General features: G+C 41.5%; 1 protein-coding gene across 1 annotated transcript in view; it reads right to left on the bottom strand.

Annotated features, from left to right (window-relative positions):
- Positions 1-4,424: 4,424 nt before the first annotated feature.
- The window catches only part of LOC144512794 (beta-1,3-galactosyltransferase 1-like), an 88,032-nt gene continuing 73,134 nt past the window's right edge, over positions 4,425-19,322 (bottom strand). Inside the window, exon 3 of the mRNA XM_078243729.1 lies at positions 4,425-6,615. Within this exon, the coding sequence (XP_078099855.1) occupies positions 5,365-6,351 (987 nt within the window). The 5' untranslated portion in view covers positions 6,352-6,615 and the 3' untranslated portion in view covers positions 4,425-5,364. The remainder of the gene's footprint in view (positions 6,616-19,322) is intronic.

Here is a 19,322-nt window from a genome sequence, read left to right as displayed (position 1 = left end):
CAAATATTTCTCCTAAGGTTGCAGCTGGTCATAAATATGAGCCTGCTGCTTTCAGAAGAAGGTGAGGTTGATCTCTGTTCATCAGTTCCAAGATATTGACATTAAGGGGTAATTTATCATTCACGCAATTCAAATTAAGCCTGTCACACTCATCAAGTGCTTGTGGTGCCCCTGCCTCACATCCTGATGTATGCTTCCTATTTAAATCCCATCTATCTGGTATGGATGAAAGAAAATAATTCATGCTGCTGAAATTCTGTCACCGACAAGGACAGTTTCTCCTGCCAGATATCCATATTGAGGTTTACGTATCGGAGTTGTTCTGCAGCAAGGGTTAACTTTCTGCTGCCGGACACACTTGGAATGATCGCAAGATGTGAGCCATGCAGAATGTGATTGCCTATAAAACACAAAGTGACAAGTATGTCATTTATGCAGCGATGCAAAGGCGAATGCAACAGAAAGCACAAGTCTGGAGCTTATTCTGCCTCACTGCTGTTGATTGGTTTTGCAGAGAAGTAAACTCACAAGAAATTTGAATGTTCAGTCTCAGAGGCAGCCGACATAGACTTCCGTTTGCTCTATATTTATCAAATGTTTGAAATGTAGGCAGACAAGACTAGGATTAATAGATTCTGTGCTTTTGATTGCTAAGCTGCATCATGTTTTGACCTTTGAGTCGCAAGTAAATACCACTTTCAGTGCCATGCTTCCTCCAGTTGGGAAAACTAGTGACTGCTGACCGTAGAGTCAAAACTCAACATGAACATGTGAGAATAATCAAAGAATTCATAATAAAAAGTAACACATCTAATACTGATCTGGGTGTAGGTCTCACACAAGATATTAGTTTATTCTATCTGTCTTCATCAGCTGACATTTCTCCAGACAGACATTCGGAACAGAATGAAAATATATCAAGATTTTAAGGACTAAAACTGTACAGAAATTAAGATGAATTTGTATATAAGTCATTTATATTATAGGGATCCTTAAATGTTGTTTTCAAAATCTGATTAACTACTCTAAAAGTTTTTGCAAAACAATGTTAAGATTCGAATAGACTGGAATAGATTTTGGAGGGAGGTTGGCTTGTCTTTAATTTGTTGTCTAATTTATATTTAATTAAAATGCTCTCTTACTAGTTTTTTGCAATCACAATTTGAAAGTTAGAAAGAAAATACACAAAAGGGAATTTAAACCATAAAAGTGTTTTTGTTTTTTTTAACTAATCCAAAAACGCAACAAATTTTAGGGCTTTTTGAATGGAGAGGTCGCCTTCATTCACACACTTACACAAACCTGAACATCCAAAACATCACAGTCAGTGATCAAGCAACAAAAGCACATCCAGCAGATCCAACATCACTTAGCCAAGCCACTCACACATCGAGTCGTCATCATTTCAGGGAAGCTAAACAGCGGTGTGATGCATCCCAGCATCGCTCTCATGGCACTTGAGGATTGTTTTGCGGCTCCCCAGCTGCTCTCAACGAGCGCCTTTCTCTCATCTTGGTATAACTGCGCCTGCACAGATGGCAGATTGCACACCGCCAATTTATTCCACGGCTATTTTCTCGTAAACACGCATTCTCTTTGCCTCAAAGAACAGATCACGAGGAGGGCATTCTAACCGAATGGCTGAAAAAGAACATAAGAGCAAAAGTATTTGCATAGGAATATGAATATATATATATATATATATATATATATGCATGCAAGGATGCTGATTTTTAATGAGATGCTCTCTGCAGCGGATTATGCAGCATTAAAAAAAAAGATTCCTCCAGCCTTAATACCATCCAACTAGACAAAAATGCCAAACCGAGGTCTACTCTATGTTGTAAGAGTGTTGCATTTGTACTCAAGGCTACACAGGCCTGCCTTCCAATGCTTTGTTTTGAAATCGGAGCGTTCCCAGTTGTCTAGCACTCGGCCTCGATCGTTATGAGGTTCATTTACCACAAGCCCCGGAATAATCACTCGCTTTTCATTTTCCCCAAGCTTTAGCCTTTTAAAATGCTCTACCAATGGGTAGTTTAGCCAATTACAGAGCAGGCTTTCTATTACTCAGCATATTGTATCAAATTGCAGATGCCATAGGGGGTGATCAGAGGAATGCAAAACACAGCACGGAAGATAAGAAGCTGTGAATAACAATTATTCCACATGTATACTTCTGGGCAGACTACAGTATATGCTTGTATATTTTTGGAAGAAAAATGAAGTCATTAGCCTAACTGATAACATACTGTGGCTGTTTAGGATTCTTTTCTTTCCCACACAAAACATCTACAGAACAAATGCACCCTAAACTGATACACTGGAATAAAACTGTTTCAATTATATCCTAGTTTCCAAAACTGTTCTAGAAACTGATCAAAAGAAGTATTTGACGTAAAGATGTCAACCGGGAATATGTTTTATTATGAGGAAATCATAACAGCATTGGTGTGTTTTCTGCCTACAAGCTCCCACAAGATTTCCGAGCAAAACTGTTTGAGGAAAGAGCGCCGCCACAAGTGCTTCCCACATTTTCATGTTTATCTTTGCAAGTAAAGAACAGAAATTTTTCATTTCTCTGGCACCAAATCCCGCCGGAGTGATGCTGCTCTCTCAGATGATGACAATGCCTGGAACAAAGAGTTCACAAATCCAAAGTGTACACACATGCATGCACGCACGCCTGTTGGCATCAGAGGCTGGAGCAACCTAATTCCAGTGATGTTGCCTGGTGCAGATTTGCCCATAATCGCTGACATCTTGCATAGACATTTCTTCACACGTCCATCTAGATAAGATAAAAAGCTCTTTACCTATGAGGAAAAACAAAAACAAATTAACAGGTCAACCTTTTTTTTAAGTCTTCAAAAATGGGAATTTAGTTTTCATCTTGGAAAAAAAACCAGGTCTTATTTCTGTTCTTCTGTGCATGCACCTCGTATGAAAAAGCAATTGGAATGATTTCAGAGAATTTCTTTTCCTGGCAGATTATAACCTTCGCTAAGTGGTTCACCAGTGGTGACACAGGGCCTGTGTTTACGTCATCATGAACATAACAGGCATTATTTGACTCACCAGAAATAACCTGGTTCATAGACTGCAGTAGGATGAGCATTTGCTTCGATGATGGTGGCCACTGCTGTAGATGTTCCTGTAGAAGGCAAACATGTCAAATCAAAGAGACTATCTAAACATCAGTGCTTAAAAATGTCTCAGTGAGGGCAACAAAAGATTTTACAGTAAGGAATCGTATACATTTTTATTGTTTGGTGAGTCTAATAATGCGCCTGTTCACTCTTACGTATAAATAAACAGTCAGTCTGACATCACTAATGAACCTGTCAGTAAAGGTCAGCATCTGTCATTAATTGTACATTTCCTCTGAAATCATTCACATCCCTAAAATTGACCACAAAATGAAGAGAAATGTAAATGTGCTATTTCCAACTGCCTCAAAGATCCCCATCATGTTTTTAGAAATAGAAAAACACTCAATGGTTTATTATCCGATTGGGCTTTACTTTTTCTCCCTTATTAAAAAAATCCAGACTGTAAATATGCAAATAATTTTCATCTCAAAAGAAACAAGATGCTTCACTGTAAAGTTCTCAGTGTGTGCGACCTGGAGGTTTCAAGCTTCCACATCACACAAGTTTCACACTGGACTGTGACTGCCTTCTGAACTAGTTGTGATGTCATAAATCCTGCTGGTGTTTACAGGTGTTAAAGTGAGATTTAAGGTGAGCACAGAGAAGCTTCCCCTCCAGCAGATTAAGTGTTAAAACAGCCTTCTAGAGTCAAACTCTTTGCTTTAAACACAGTATGTGCTCTTTGACAGTTTGTGGCATCGTGTACACATTAGGGAGAAACAAAGAAAAAAAATGCAAAAAAAATTACCTATGAGGGACATTGGAAACAAAAGTTTATGCACTGTATTTTAACATAAAAATCCACTCACTTCGGTAATTCCTTTTGAGAAGACATGCTTGAAAACAGCCATTCAGCTGCCAATTACACAGATGCTACATTTGATTTAATCTCATATTGCACGCAGTCTGCTTCTACTTACACACCAGCACCTGCATGGAGACGAACACGGCCGTGTTGTTTCCAGAGCACCCGTCAGTGAGCGCTGGGACCTGCTTCCAACTGAGCACAGCTGCTGAAATGAACAGCAGTCCTAATAAGAGGCTTTCATTTCTATGGCTCATGTTTTCCAACAGTCATACCCGTCAGAGTGTAATCTAGTTTCCTTATACTGCATGCATGCTGCTGTATTAATTTACAGATTATGTGTAATAAATCCAGCCAAACCTTTACATTATTTTCTCTTATAAATACAATATCAAGTCTTAGAAAAGTACTTTATTTAATCTCAAGTAATTGAAAAGAAGAAAACACTCAAGTGTTATATTCATCCTTACTGCTCTTACAGTACATTTGTTCTCCTTCATGTTCAAGTAATAGAAAACAGAATAGTCTGCAGCCTGCTCACAGCACTGCCTGGGACAAATAACTGCACATTACACGTTAACAGAAGTAACATTCACGTGGGAATGCAAGCAGCCGATATCTTCACGCTGTCCGGATACTTTTTCATTGCACGGTACAAAGATCTGTGGATCTGTTGTAAGAAAATATGTCTGATTCTGAAGAGAATATTACAGAGGCAAAAAGGTCCGGTCATTAGCGCTCCTCATTCCACTGCTTTCTAATAGTATAAGAGCAACATGATACACATGTTTTAGTCTATTTAAATGAGTCATTACACTGTAAACACACCATGGTCCTCACAACGACGATAGCTGCTGCAGCGCCAGACAGTACATCCAATATTAATACCGTGTTCAGAAAGTACAACAACTTAAAATACATGAGGAACATTCATAATTAGAGCTTCTGATCAACCCATGAGGCGAATGTCTGGGTTCAAAGACGTGTGTTGGCATTTATGTAATCTGCAGTTTAGTAATTGGGGGACAGTTTGTGTCTTGTATGAATGAGTAGTTGAACACAAGTCTCTAAGCTCCCTGTCTTGTATTTTCCTATTAAAATCATAGTGCTGCTGGCAAAGACAACCAACCAACTGAACAGTTTGCAGAGTTTTGGAAAACACGTTTCTAACTTTGTGCCTGTTTTTGGGAGTCTGAGCTCTCATAAACACCTTGCAGTGAGAAAGAACATAGAGTACAGAGGAGTTTGCCTTGGCACTATAGAAACTCCTGGCAAATCCCCGGATGCTTTGTCAATACTGCTCCTTCAGCTCAGTGTACAGTATTTGCCGATGCTGAAAACGCAGGTGATAAGAGGACATTCGATTCCTTCCCGACTCTCCAAGTGGCACTCGTGCTAACAGTCCTGCTAACATTTAAGGTGTTTCTTGCTGGTCATGTCGTTCCAGATGCGGTGCATCTCTTCGGGGGAGATCTGGTGCACAGTGACCACCCGGCGATAGCGGCAAAGGCTGTAGGCCATCTTCCAGTGGTTGAAGCCGCTGTTCTGGAAGGGGTGGATGCCCAACTTACGGAGGCACACGCCCACGTACACATCCTCCAGGTGCAGTAGCCTGGTGTGTAAAGATGTCGTGTATATGAGCTCGGCCACGTCCGCCGAGAAGATGTAGCCGGTGCCGGAGCAGAAGGGCGGGTACTTGCTGTCAGGGTACAGATCCCTGGGCATGTACCACTTGCTGCGCATGTCTCTGATCGGCCCTCCATTGATGACATAGCCGGTGAAGTACCTCCGCCTGGGCTTGGTGGTGGGCTTCAGGAGGTTGTAGATGAGGTTCTCCATGTTGACAAAGATGTCACTGTCTGTCTTGAGGACATATTGAGCCTTGGAGCAAAATGTGGCCACCCAGCGCATGCCCATCAGCGTCTTGAGCGTCAGGTTGTGGTAAGAGTCGATAAAATCCTCCACCACAACGTCATGAAAGATCTGACTCTCCTGCTCGACCATCTGGTTGAGGACGACATCGGTGCTGCGGCCCAACAGAAAGAGTGTGACCAAGCGCACATCGGGAAACGTGCTCTCGTCACCCCATGTCTCCCTGATGGCCTGGCGGGCGTCAAATTCCTTGTGGGTGGTGCTAATCAGGATGACAAGGAAGGGTGGCTCTGCCTCACACTTCTTGGCCTCGTTAATGAGGTAGTCAAAGTCGTGCGGGTTGAGTGAGCGTGCACGAATATTGCTGAAGGTGCCGTTCTTGTTTGCCTTGGGCGCTTTGCGTATGGGGATGGTCAGCTGGCCCACATAGGACGTGGAGGGGCGGGACACACTCAGGTACCACAGAGCGCTGGCCCAGCAAACCACTGTCAGCAAGTATAAGCAGGAGACCTTAGAAGGCATCGCTGTTCACTCGGCTGGTGTTAGTGGCAGCAGCGTTGGGAATGTCGAGGCCGCGCCTCCATGGGTCGTCTCAGATCCGGTGGTGCAGCGTGAAGGCTGCCTCCGCAACACAGCTGACATTAATCTGAGATAATGGACTTCTCTATTAGGTCTAGTGTTGGCGCTGTGATTTAAAAAGAAGCACTGTGGAGATTTCTCATCATGTGCGTGGCCTCACCGTGTCCCATCGCAGCTCCACACGCTTTTATCCCTCGGTGACAGCATCTAAAAAAGAGATGAGAAAACAGACATAAATCCCAACATAATGAATCCACAGCGGTATGATACGCATGTTGACAAAAGGTGTAACTTCTAACATATCTCATTTTCATCTAAATGCATTTATGTCAGCAAGGCGTGTGACATATCTAACAGTATTTTTTTTATTCCCTATTCATTACAGCCCATAACATCAGTCCACTGTGCCACAGAGAGTTACCCTATCATTCTATCACTGCCTCTAATAACAGCTCTGTTGTTGGAACCGCTCTCCTTGATAGGGCCAGCTCTGCCTCAGCTCTGACCACTTTCTGTTTCAGAAACGCTGTTTATCTCCCTTCTATCCCTCCCGGACCAGACACAGGCTGGCGAATCAGAGCCACTCCGGCAGTCTGAGAGGAGAAGGATCAAAGCGGAGAAGGTGAAAGTAAAATGTTCTCATGGGAAAAGATTAATATCCACTTCCTCTCATTCTCCTGGGCTCATCCCCATTTTTACTCCAGCATCTCTCTTCTCACCCATTCTGTACCTCAACGTCAAACTGAATGTGGCATGTGGATTTTTACACATTCCACTCTGTAATGAGCTTCTCCTTTGTTAGCTGGCTGTGCCGTAGAGCAACTTTTAGACTCCGTGCTCTAATTGGACACACTAACAGACCATGATGGGCAATTTAGACTCTAAATATGGATGTGTTATGCTCAAACGCTGTGTGCTTCCTGTAGTTAAGCGTTAGCATTCAAAGGCGGTGATGGATAATCAATTCGCAAGATATTTGGTGTCTAACTTAATCTGATCCTTCTTTACAAGCAGACTTGTATTTGCCTCAAACATAATCTCTTTTGATGTGTTCTTATTCTGGGGAAATCGTTGTTTTTTTGCAATGCATAACTGATGATGAACAAAAAAAGTGGTACAGATCTTATTAGAGATACCGAAAATGTGCAGAGACGCCGCTTGGGCTCTGTTTTAAGACGGAAGAGCAGAGATAAAACCAACTCATTCTTTTATCAGACTTCCAGATATTTTCATGTTTTGCAGGACCCGATGGTTCTTTTTAATCAAGGCTTTTCTCCTATTCCCTTCTCTTTCTGAAGCAGAGTCATCAATCTCATGGTCCAGCAGAATCCATCTCATCATGGCTGCTTTTCCATACCTCCTCCCTCTAAATCATCTCTATCACACCGTCCTTCTCTACTTCAGTGGGTGCTTGATCCATTTTTATATGTCTGGCCACCTCAACCCCCCTGCTTTCTTTGACTCACTCTCTTGTCAGCTTCTCAGCTTGTTTTTGTCTGTGGGACTCCTCGTTTCTAGTTTCCCAACCTCCCTTGTACCGTCTTCCGGATGTATTGAGCTACCTTTACTTTTCGCCATTTCTCTCCTCACAGCTTGTCTCTAACTTATTGACAGCTTCTATCGCAATCCCTCCTTTTCCTTGACCTTGCTCCAATTCATTCCCCTCTTCCTGTTTGCAGAGCAGCTTGTTTATACCTTTCACCGTTTCCTGAGCAGAGTCTATTGCTTTCATAATCCTCCAAAATGACTGCAAGCTAATTTTTCTGGAGCCCAGAATAAGCCATATCCTCATTTGACGATGCATCTCACGAAATCCTGTGACCTAAGTTCACCTCAGAGCAAACTGAAAGACGGCTGTATCGTTTCATGCTGTCGTGTCACTTTGAATTTCATTAGTTCTCAGTATAAGTCATCTCCTGAATATGTTACAAAGAATATCAGGGTGATGGGATTATGGTTTTAAACTGTGGTGATACAGCTCTTGCAGTGGGAAATATTAAAAATGAAAGTGTTAATTTGTGGTTAGCAGAAACTAATTAGGCATGGCCAAAACAGACCGCCTGGAGAGAGGTTCTTTGTTGCCTCTCTACATGTTAAAGAACTTGTGTTTAGGGCTGCAACTAACCATTATTTTCAAACTCAATTAATCTGTTGATTATTTTCTCAATTAAGCGATTACTTGTTTGGTCTATAAAATGTCAGAAAATGGTGATTATGAAATGGTGAAAATGTTGGTGGTTGGTTTCAGTGTGTTTTTTTCAAACCCCAAGATGACTTTGTCAAATCTCTTGATTTGTTCACAACTTAAAAGATATTCGCTTTAAAGTCACAGGGGAGTGAATAAGTAGAAAATATTCACATTTAAAGAGCTGGAATCAGAGAATCTTTTACTTTTTTTTCATAAAAAATGACTCAAACCGATTAATCGGTTATCTAAATAGTTGGCAATTAATTTACTAACAACTAACCAATGAATCTCTGCAGCTCTACATGTGATACAGAGTTATATCATCATTCCTCTGAAAACTGGCGGTCAAGAACTGTAAACATGAAGTTATAGACTGATCGGCAACTCATTTAATGGGACAGTTTTGTGATGTCATCCTGCATCATCAGCACTACATTAGAGACTTTAATGATTATTAATGTGTTTTTCAGCAACATGGACAGTGACACACATTTCTTGATCCGGGACAGGAACAAACAATACTCATTCAGCACCATGGTTAGTGACAAACATTTCTTGATCAGGGACAAACAATTCTCAATCCAGCACCATGGACAGTGACATACATTTCTTAATTCGGGACATGGACAAACTATTCTTCATTCAGCACCATGGCCAATGACACACATTTCTTAATTCAGGACATGGACAGGAACAAACAATTCTCTTTCAGCACCACGGACAGTGACGCACATTTCTTGATCCGGGACAGGGACAAACAATTCTCAATTCAGCACCATGGACAGTGACAGATTTCTTATTTCGGGGCATGGACAAACAATTCTTCATTCAGCACCATGGACAGTGACACATTTCTTGATCCGGGACAGGGACGAACAATTCTCAATTCAGCACCATGGACAGTGACACACATTTCTTGATCCAGGACAGGGACAGACAATTCTCTTTCAGCACCATGGACAGTGACACATTTCTCGATTCAGGACATGGAGAGGGACAAACAATTCTCTTTCAGCACCAAGGACAGTGACACATTTCTTAATCCGGGACAGGGACAAACAATTCTTATTCAGCACCATGGACAGTGACACATTTCTTGATCAGGGACAAACAATTCTGGATTCAGCACCCTGGACAGTGACACATTTCTTGATCAGGGACAAACAATTCTGGATTCAGCACCCTGGACAGTGACACATTTCTTGATCAGGGACAAACAATTCTCGATTCAGCACCCTGGACAGTGACATACATTTCTTAAATCAGGACATGGACAAACAACTTTTGATTCAGCACCATGGACAAACAAACAATTGAATATACAAACTTTGTGTCGATATATATGAAATTTACTATTTCCATAAGGCATTTTTCATTCGATATTACTTAATTCTCATAAAAACGTGTGGACGGAAACATGACTACCGACAACCGTTACGCCTCACACTGATTCCAGACTCCACATTATGATCACCATTGTGTGGAAGAAAAGACTGCGCTTAATACTAAATAATACTTACAGTGATCAAACATTTATCCACTTCCTGAAAGGTAGCTACTGAGAGAGGCAGTGTTTTTTATTACTCTGCACCTTGGTACTTTGTAGTGCCGATTGACAGAATCTAACATGCAACAGTTTCGATGAATCCGTTAAAATGGTACTCCAGCACAATTTTCAGCAGACATATCATAGAAAGAGCAGTTTACATTGATGTGGCAGAGGCATAAGGTTGGGGTTCAACCACATCTTATCAGAATCAGCTTTATTTTCCAGGTATGAGGACACATATGAGAAATCTTGCTTTGAACTATACATTCCAAAGCAAAATTCCTTCCTTCCTTAACTCATTAACTCCTAATCCAAGTCTAATCAGATAGTCATCAACTTTAGCAACTCGCTATAGTTATAGCAACTGAACTCAAATTTATATCTTGACTTTTTCATGCAACTTGACAGTGCCCACCTGGTAAATACCCACATATTTTAAACTCCACCAGTTGTAATCCAGGCTTTCTTCATTTTTCTTGTGAGCCTAAAAAAGTTGTACTCAATTTACAGACAAAACTGGCCCATGATAGTGTGCGGGCTGGCCCACTGATAATTTTCCAATTTAGAATAAAAGTAAATGGATTCACACTAATACATTTTTGTGTGCCAGAGTGCATACAAAAACATCAAAATAGAGCATGTTAAAAAAATAAGTGATGAGGTCCAAGCTGAGCCCTGAATGTCTTCAAATCCTAGAAACACCTGTGCACACCTGACCAAAGAAAGATGAGTTACGGGCCTTTTAATGTGTATTCATTTTACGTGATAAGTATTATTAATGATTGTTTGTCAACTTGCCCGTTGTGTACCCCTGCTCTAAGCCCATGCTGAGATAACTCTTGATGACATCACTTTGACATTATCAGGGTTATTGCTTCAGACTTGTCTTCCGACATCATGCTACTGTTCTGACAGACTGAGTAGTACTCCACATATCGAGCAAACAGATGTGTACATTTGGCGGCCAGCCCCTTTATTAAAAAAGATAACCAAAATAATTATTTGTTGCAGCCCTACTGTCCATTATTCATTATTTATTTTTTATCAATTGCTTCAAGAGCTGGAGTTTATAACCTTGTTATCATACATTAATGAAATCAATTTGACTTTATTTCTGCTTGGGGGGGGGGGTCGTCACAGGGACTTTGAACAGACGAGAATCGTCTGTTATGTTGTCTTTACAATCCAGTGACCTCTATAAGCTGGAGCAAAAAAGCTGGAAGGCTACAGATATGTGGGAGTTTCAGTCACGTTTAATGTTGCACCAGATAATTGATTGCAGTCATTAGGGCAGCGTAGAGTGACCTTGCCCGGGGAGGGGTTGACTGTGCGTATGTGAGTCAGTAACAGAGGAAAGTAGAGAAAAACAAAACAAAGCAAGGTGGTTTCATAGACTGTAATGCCTGCGGTCTTTGTTGCCTTGGTGAGCGTGGAGGGCAGACAAATCTAAAAGGTAAATAAATCATATTCTGAGCTCAGGGTTGACATGTTACAGTCGGTCTGCCTGTTTCATTTTACAGATGGAATGATTGACAGAGGAAAACAGGAAGCAGCCTCCCTCTCTTGCGGTTTCCACGACTGCTGCTTTAAGCAAAGCTTTCAAAACGTTTTGTGTAGAAATTCTTTACATCGCAGCGTTATGATGTTGTAATAGTATTTGAAAGCAAGGTGCCACCTGTAAATATCACTCAATACAAAAAAAGAAACAAGTGGATAATGGAAACAAAAAAGAATTGCTTTTTATGTCTGAGGGGGAAAAATGCTACTCAGGACTAAATTATATTTATCAAACACACTTGCCACTTTGACTCTAGGGTGTGTGACATTGTCTTAGAGTGGCTGCGTATGCTTTATGATTACTGAACCAACAGCAGCTTTCCTGGAGGGAGAGAACTCACACTTTCCGCCTAAAACACTAAAACAAAACAGACTCCAGGGCCACTGAGAGCTGCATATGAATGCAGTGATACTGGAGACATGAGGATGTGAATAATACGCAGTTGTGTTTTTAGAATGTCAACTACATTTGAGGATTTAAAAAAATCTCTTCTTCATGGATTTAAAGTATAAAAGCTAGAAATTTAAACATATCAAACACACACACACACACAAGTGTTCGAGCGAACCTTTCTTGTAGATGCTGACATGTGCTGTCCACAGCCCATAACTCAACACCTTATCTCAAGCTCCTGCTGCTGAATATGTGATAGGCTCAACAGGAGGTTTATAATTGTCAGCCACAAAAAAAGAATGGCTTCTGTTCCATGTTTGATCCTCTGTTACTGCAATCTTCTGCCAAGTCTAAAACCCATTATGTCGGCTTCTAAACATTCAAAAGAGGAATTAATGCGCAAGGAATTTAACAGCAATGGCCAAATTGGTTGGCATCCCACCTAATATGAGAGAAGCACAATTAAAATGTCAGGGCTGGAATGCTCCCAGTGTGGCACTAGTTTTGCTTTTGTTTCCTGGATAATAAAGGACGTGATGATTGTTGTGGAGCAGCACGGCCAGTCGTATAGTCAGTTCTACAGGCCACAGGCTGGACACTCTGGGCTTAGCGCAGAGCCTCTGAATGCAAAGCAGCTTAGAAGTGACAGAGGAAATGGGATATCAATAGCGGCCAACAGATTTGGCTGCTGTACAGAAGCCTGATGCTCTAGCCCCATTCCAGTGCTGACTTGAGCCCAAACTGTGTTGGGGCATCAGTCTGCTGTCAGACAGAGCTTGCAGAAAGTGTTTATTTTACAGGAACTTGGTAAGAGAAGGGATGCTTGCCTTAAAGGACATTATAATGATTGCTGGAAGTTAAACACTTCAGTTTAGAACTTCAGAGCTCAAAAGACAATACTTCATTTGCGTTGAGCTGCAACTCCCACCCATCTGGTGCTTCTGCAGGTTAAAACAAGCTGAGAATTATGTGCAAAGGTTCCCGTGCTGGTGGATGAGTAAGCAGAAAAAAAGGGTTTGGTGCGGAAACACAGCTGCATTTCATAATTACAAAGTCAGTGTTTTCTCAAGAAAAATGAGCACAGGGACATCTGGTTTGTTTTGCAGTGTCACTGACCTCAATAGAGAATCAGCACTACGGCGTTACTAAAGGGGGTTCGGAGAGCCATCAGCTTCAGCCTGCTCCTCCACACTGGCCAGACATGTGCTATGAATGCTAAGCTCCCTCATAAATTGGAAATGACAACTTGATTCATGCAGGTAATACATTTCACTGTCCGACTGGGTGACATTGCCGTTATACAATATTCAAGCTCGGTTCTGCATCGGGGTAAGTGGGAACAATGCTCCCACAAGATGCTGGAATTATGGTAATGTCACTGAGGCATACAGCACCCAAAATTAAACATTATGTGATAACAGCTGGTGAGGACAAATGCTAGACTAACAAGGCAAGGTGTTTCTGTTGAAGGGAAAAGGATTGATTTGGGAGCAGGTGGTGATAACCTTCATATATCTGGCTGTAGAAGTCACAGCTTTATAGTCTTGATAAAATGTATCAGCTGTAGTCAGTAGAGAGCGCAGGCGCCTCGGGCAAGGCAGTGTTCACTTTTTTAAAACTTTTATATTAACCAAGCCACAGTTTTGCTGAGCACGCACTCTAAGCAGCGGGTCAGCCTCACATCTGTACACTCACTCCTGAGAGCTGCTTGGTTGCTCCATTCAAGCACCGTTTTCTAGTGTCAGACACTAACATCTATTATACAATGGTCTGGGTGAATAGTCCATTCTGATTGGCTGCAGGGTGTCCATTAAAAAGTGATATAGGACACATTAAAAGTTATATAGGAAACCTACAAAGGAGTTCCGCTGAAACGGACTGGTACCGTTAATACCGTTCTAAATTAATGTGATAAATTAAATGAAAATAAAATCAGAATATCATATATCCTAATCTAAACTTAAAACTACTTGTTCTCTGCTTTGGCTTCACCATTTTCCTTTCTTTTTTTAAAGATTAATCATAATTAGGGCTTTTATTGCCTTTATTGGATAGGATGAATTAAGACAAGGGGAGGGGGGAAACGACATGCAGCAAAGGGCCACGGGTCGGAATTGAATGATGGACCGCTGCGGTAAGGACTGAGCCTTGGTACATGGGACGCACACACTACCAGGTGAGCTGCCAGGGCGTCCCCTAATTTGAATGTTTTTGTTCTTATCTTGCCTTGCATATGTAATGCTATTTTAATTGCCACTGTGTATGAAATGTGCAATATAAATAATCCAGGTTCATTGCCCTGTAAAGTATACAACTGAACCCAAAGAACATCCAACACTGTAATAAATCCTACAAAAACTTCAATGTCCGAAGTAATCCCAAGGGTCTAACGATCAAATATGAAGTCATTTAATGCACATGCATGGGTGTTTGATTGTAATTCAACTGAAAAGGCCTCAAACAGACATCCTGACTGCTTGGATACATTATGCCACCAACCACAAAATGGTTTAAGAGAGAATATGAATGTTTAGAAACTGACATCTCCTCGTGGGGCTGCTGTTCATAGCAGGTCATTTTCCACATGCAGTAAAGCATATCCATCAGCCCCACTGGACTTCATTAACACAACTCAACTAGAAACAACATGAAATAATAATAACAAGATTGCTTTCTCTTCTCAACAGCAGAATCTAATTTGTGTAAATAAGGCAAACCTATCTATGTGATCTTTTTTATCTCAATCCATCCTTGTGATTTGAGGTGAGGGCTTGTAAAGCTTTTATATTCAGTCATATCAGATAATCTGTTAATCAAGTCTCCTGGAGTCTCAACACATGCAAAGGAACCTTTGTGTAAGACTGAAAAACAAACCGAGAAGACAATCGATCCAGCAGCAGGCTGCAACGGAAGTGTAGACACATCAAATAGCACCAACCTCTCAAACCTCTCCTTTGAGTCGACTGTTTTCATTTAACTACTTTCCCACCTCTTTCTCCCTTCAGTTCTTCCTGTGCTCTCTCCCATTCAGTCGAATATTGACCTTAAGCCTGTGAAAGTGTCTACAGGCACCTTCAACACTAAAGCAGCCGCAGCGATACGTCTCTGATGAGCTTGTAAATTCTCTGCTATTGATCCAGCCCTATAGGGCTTCTCAGGGTGTTTCTCAGTAATTTTATTTTCCTTTCTTTACGTCCATCAGCAAAGCAATGAATCAGACTTTCATAATACCGTGCGAGTACAATATCCTGAGGACTTCCATCAAAAGCACCAAATCTAAACTGCACACAGAATAAACATTAAAAAAAGGTAATAATAAGTGAGTGACAGGGAATAACAGACCGATAGAACGATAGACAGGCAGCTTGAAATTAAATCACTACTGGTTATTACCATTTTGAGTGATCACCTTTCTCCCATTATGCTCCTCTGTCCATATTGTAGCAGTTTCTACGGGGAAGAAAATGCCCCAATCTACCAGACACTAAGCGATGTGAATTGCATGCGAATTACGATATTTATATCAAGTGTTTCACTCCAAATATGAAGCAACCACCAATTGAAAAAAAGTGGCACTTAGGCTCATGATGGATAGGACAAAAAATGAGATAAGTGATGTTCCATTCTGAACACAAATGGGTACCACTTAGTTGATCAAATTAGATAATTTGTAAGCACACCCTCCTCTCTACTTTGAGGATAATGAACAATGATTTAAGGAATTATTTCACAAAAATGAGCCAGAATTGTAGTGTAGTGTTGCTTTAAGAATTTGTTAAAATAATTTAAAAAACTCATCTCCCCTTAGTGGTATATAGCCTTTCAGAGATTTCTATGGACATTTACACTTAGAACTTTTTTCTACCAAAGAAAAAGTTGAAATAGAAAACATTGCTATTAGGTTTTTTAATGCTATGACACTAATATGATTTGTTTTGTCTCCATTTTATTAGCACAAGTTTCAGAGGCATTTATCTCAAAAACCTTGAAAGATAAAACCAAAAATATATCTCTGGTGACCTTACTGCAAGCCACTAGACTATGTTACTGCTGGCTACTAGCCACCTTGCCACTGGCTATCTTGACGCCTGCCGCTGGGCCACATTACTGTGTGCCACTGCTGGCCACATTACTGCTGGAAATCCAGGTAGTGACAGACTACTAGGGCTGGGTACCGAACTTCGACACTATTAGACACCGACTGAATTGCTTCCATACTAATGAAAAAAAATGCCCTGTCATTTAATACTAAATTTCAATACCTAAGGAATAAATCTCATCAGCGTCAGTGAGCCAATAAGCATGCAGCATGCTTGTCCTAAGATCTAATAATGCTGGTTATTGGCTGTCTAGCATTACACGTCGTAGAGGCATGCAGTAAAAAATTGTTGCACACTGAGATGGAACTAATGCGTGTGTCTGCATGTCTACAATGTGTAATTTCTTTTTTTTTTAAATGGATTTTATCAAATTTGTATGGAAAATCGTCCAGGAACCGTTAATTAAATTCACAGTTTTGGCACAGTTATCGGTATCAAAGATTTTTTAACGATACCCTGACAACATACATGCAGCACAAATCTCCCATGAGCCCATGTGAAGCCCTCCTGACGTCAGCACCCCGTTCTCAGCGTTAGCGGTGTGGCTCTGCAACATTAAAAGGCCACAGCAGAGTCCTATATAAGGCAGCTAATTAACTCATGGATGTCTGAACAGTCAACATTATTTCCACACACACACACACACACACACACACACACACACACACACACACACGCAATTCCCATACACTAATTTACCTAGGAAAACACCTGGAGGGAGCCGATGGAGACAACATTTCAAACATATGTGCAGTGCTGCTGCCCAATGACAGAATTCCTGCACTGTGTTTCACCCTGCTGCAGAGCCCGAGCCTCTATCAGGGAGCGAGGAGTTATCAGGAATGCCATCTCACTGCTGGCAGACGGTACAGCATGGAGCAGGCTGAACACATCCCATTATATAGCAGAGCGCAGACAACTGCACCTGTCTAGATAACATGAACGACTCCAGGCAACAGTGATGCTAGGGGGGAGAAGGCACACCATGCACAGGCAGAGACAATGCAGGCACACACACTCGCAGGGTTTTATCTAACATGTGCTCGCGTCCATATGTCCTCAACTGTCTCTCCATGTAAAAAAAAAAAAAAAGTAGTCTTCCTTTTTTAGGCCCATGTGCACACACACAGGTGCCCCCCCCCCCCCGCCCCCACTTGCTTGGTGTCTTTGCTGTGACCTTACAGCGCTCTTGTTAGTTGCTCGGTTGAACCTAAAAGCTGGGCGGATGGCAGATGAAGGGTCCTGGGGTAATTACCTTGTCTCCTAGCCTGTCACACACACACACACCCCCCTGCCACTGCTGATGGCAGCACAGGCTGAGGACATGCAGCTTCAGCACTCCTTCTGGTAAATAACACTCCTCCTGCTGAGATGCACACACACACACACACTCTGTATTATCTGTATATTTGGATATTCACATACATGAATGTGTCTGGTGTATAAAAATGGGTTTAGGTAAGGAAAACCGAAATTATACAAAATATACATGTTATCTGTCCCTGAATCAATTATTCAAGAAAATAATCGTGAGATCGATGGATAAAGAAAATTACTGTCAGTTGCAACTGTAGTCCACTCGTGGTCACAGAGTGGTGCTACTTTCCCCTCACAAATGATCTGGGATGGGTACAAAAACTGGCTTGCAGAGAGCACGTTTCATTTTAACCATTACGGAATTAGTGGTTATTAGCAACAGAGGATATGACCTGCAGCCGTTCGTCATTTTAACCAGAGGATGTGGCGTTCAGCACCAGCTAAAAATAAAAAACCTGCTACTTAAATGTGTTCTACCTTGCTCTTTGTTCATAAAGTGAAGAGAGATAAAAGGTTTGATTAAGAGATTCGTTAGCGTCCCAGCTAACAAACTTAGCCAAACAAGCCAACCGCAAACTGTTTCCTAAATGGAACCAGCTTTCGGAAACTGAACTGGACTCAAACAGCTAAAGTCATTTACAGTTCGTTCATTTGGATCCTTACAGAGACTGTTACAATGGACTGTGTATGTACTTAGATTTAGTGTGATGTGACGGTTGTGTCTTCTACTCCTCACATCTCTGACATCCTATTCTAGTTTTTAAATACTTATGATAGGCTTGTTAAATGTAAAAGCATTTGGCAGGCATTAGTTGGATAATTAGATTCTTTTATTGCTTTTAGAAATCCATGATGATATACAATTCACAAATCCTTGGCAACCAATTTCAATAACAATACAGTACATCTGACTGGTGTTGAACACAAAGTAACAAGAATGTACATCCAAATTGTAAATTTGCATAAATGTGAGCTAAGATTCGTATCTCTTACATGGTGAGATGAATATTCTTAAAATAAAAATTCCAGACAAATGGTGGACAGTGGATGTCAAGGGAGATAGAAGATAAATATTAATGGACACAGGCTCCTCTCTCCCTGCACACACAGTGACACGCATGGACAAGCTTCTCTATCCTGCAGAAATCACAGCAGGCACTTTGGCCGTTCTGATGTGTGTGTGGATGGCGTGATAACCCACGGTCCGGCTGCCCACAGCTGCCCACAGCTGCCCACAGAGATGGCTATCTCCGGCCAGCATGAGGTGCGGTCAGAGGCCACGCTGCTCAGTATGCTCTGGGTAAATAAATGATTCCACCTGTCGGACCCGCTAAGCTTCAGCTTCACAGAGGTGAGACGCGGGAGTAAGCATGTCTTTGAGTCAATTTCTCTGTTTACGTGTCATACGTGTGTGTGTGTGTGTGTGTGTGTGTGTGTGTGTGTGTGTGCGCAACAGAGGACAGAGCACAGAGTGGATACTTTCAGAGTTTGGCTTCGATCTAAACCATGACAAAAAAATATACATGGTAGTGTTCATTGTTGTGTCAGCCTGTCAGACACAAACTTTTGGCACGCACACACACACACACACACACACACACACACACACACACACACACACACACACACACACACACACACAACTATTGGCTGGAGGTGTATTCAGAGAAGTGGTAATGTATGAGTGATTGTAACACTGTGAGAGCACTACCATGTAGACTGCATCATGTGAAGTTCAAATCACAGCTGTATCTTTAAAGAAAGAAATGGTATGCATCTCCTCCAGCAGCAGAGACATTCTCTACGGCT

The sequence above is a fragment of the Sander vitreus genome, chromosome 24 (genome assembly GCF_031162955.1).
Source record: "Sander vitreus isolate 19-12246 chromosome 24, sanVit1, whole genome shotgun sequence".
Taxonomy (NCBI): domain Eukaryota; kingdom Metazoa; phylum Chordata; class Actinopteri; order Perciformes; family Percidae; genus Sander; species Sander vitreus.
Note: the sequence above shows the minus strand (reverse complement) of the source record. Positions and strands in the feature narration are given on the sequence as shown.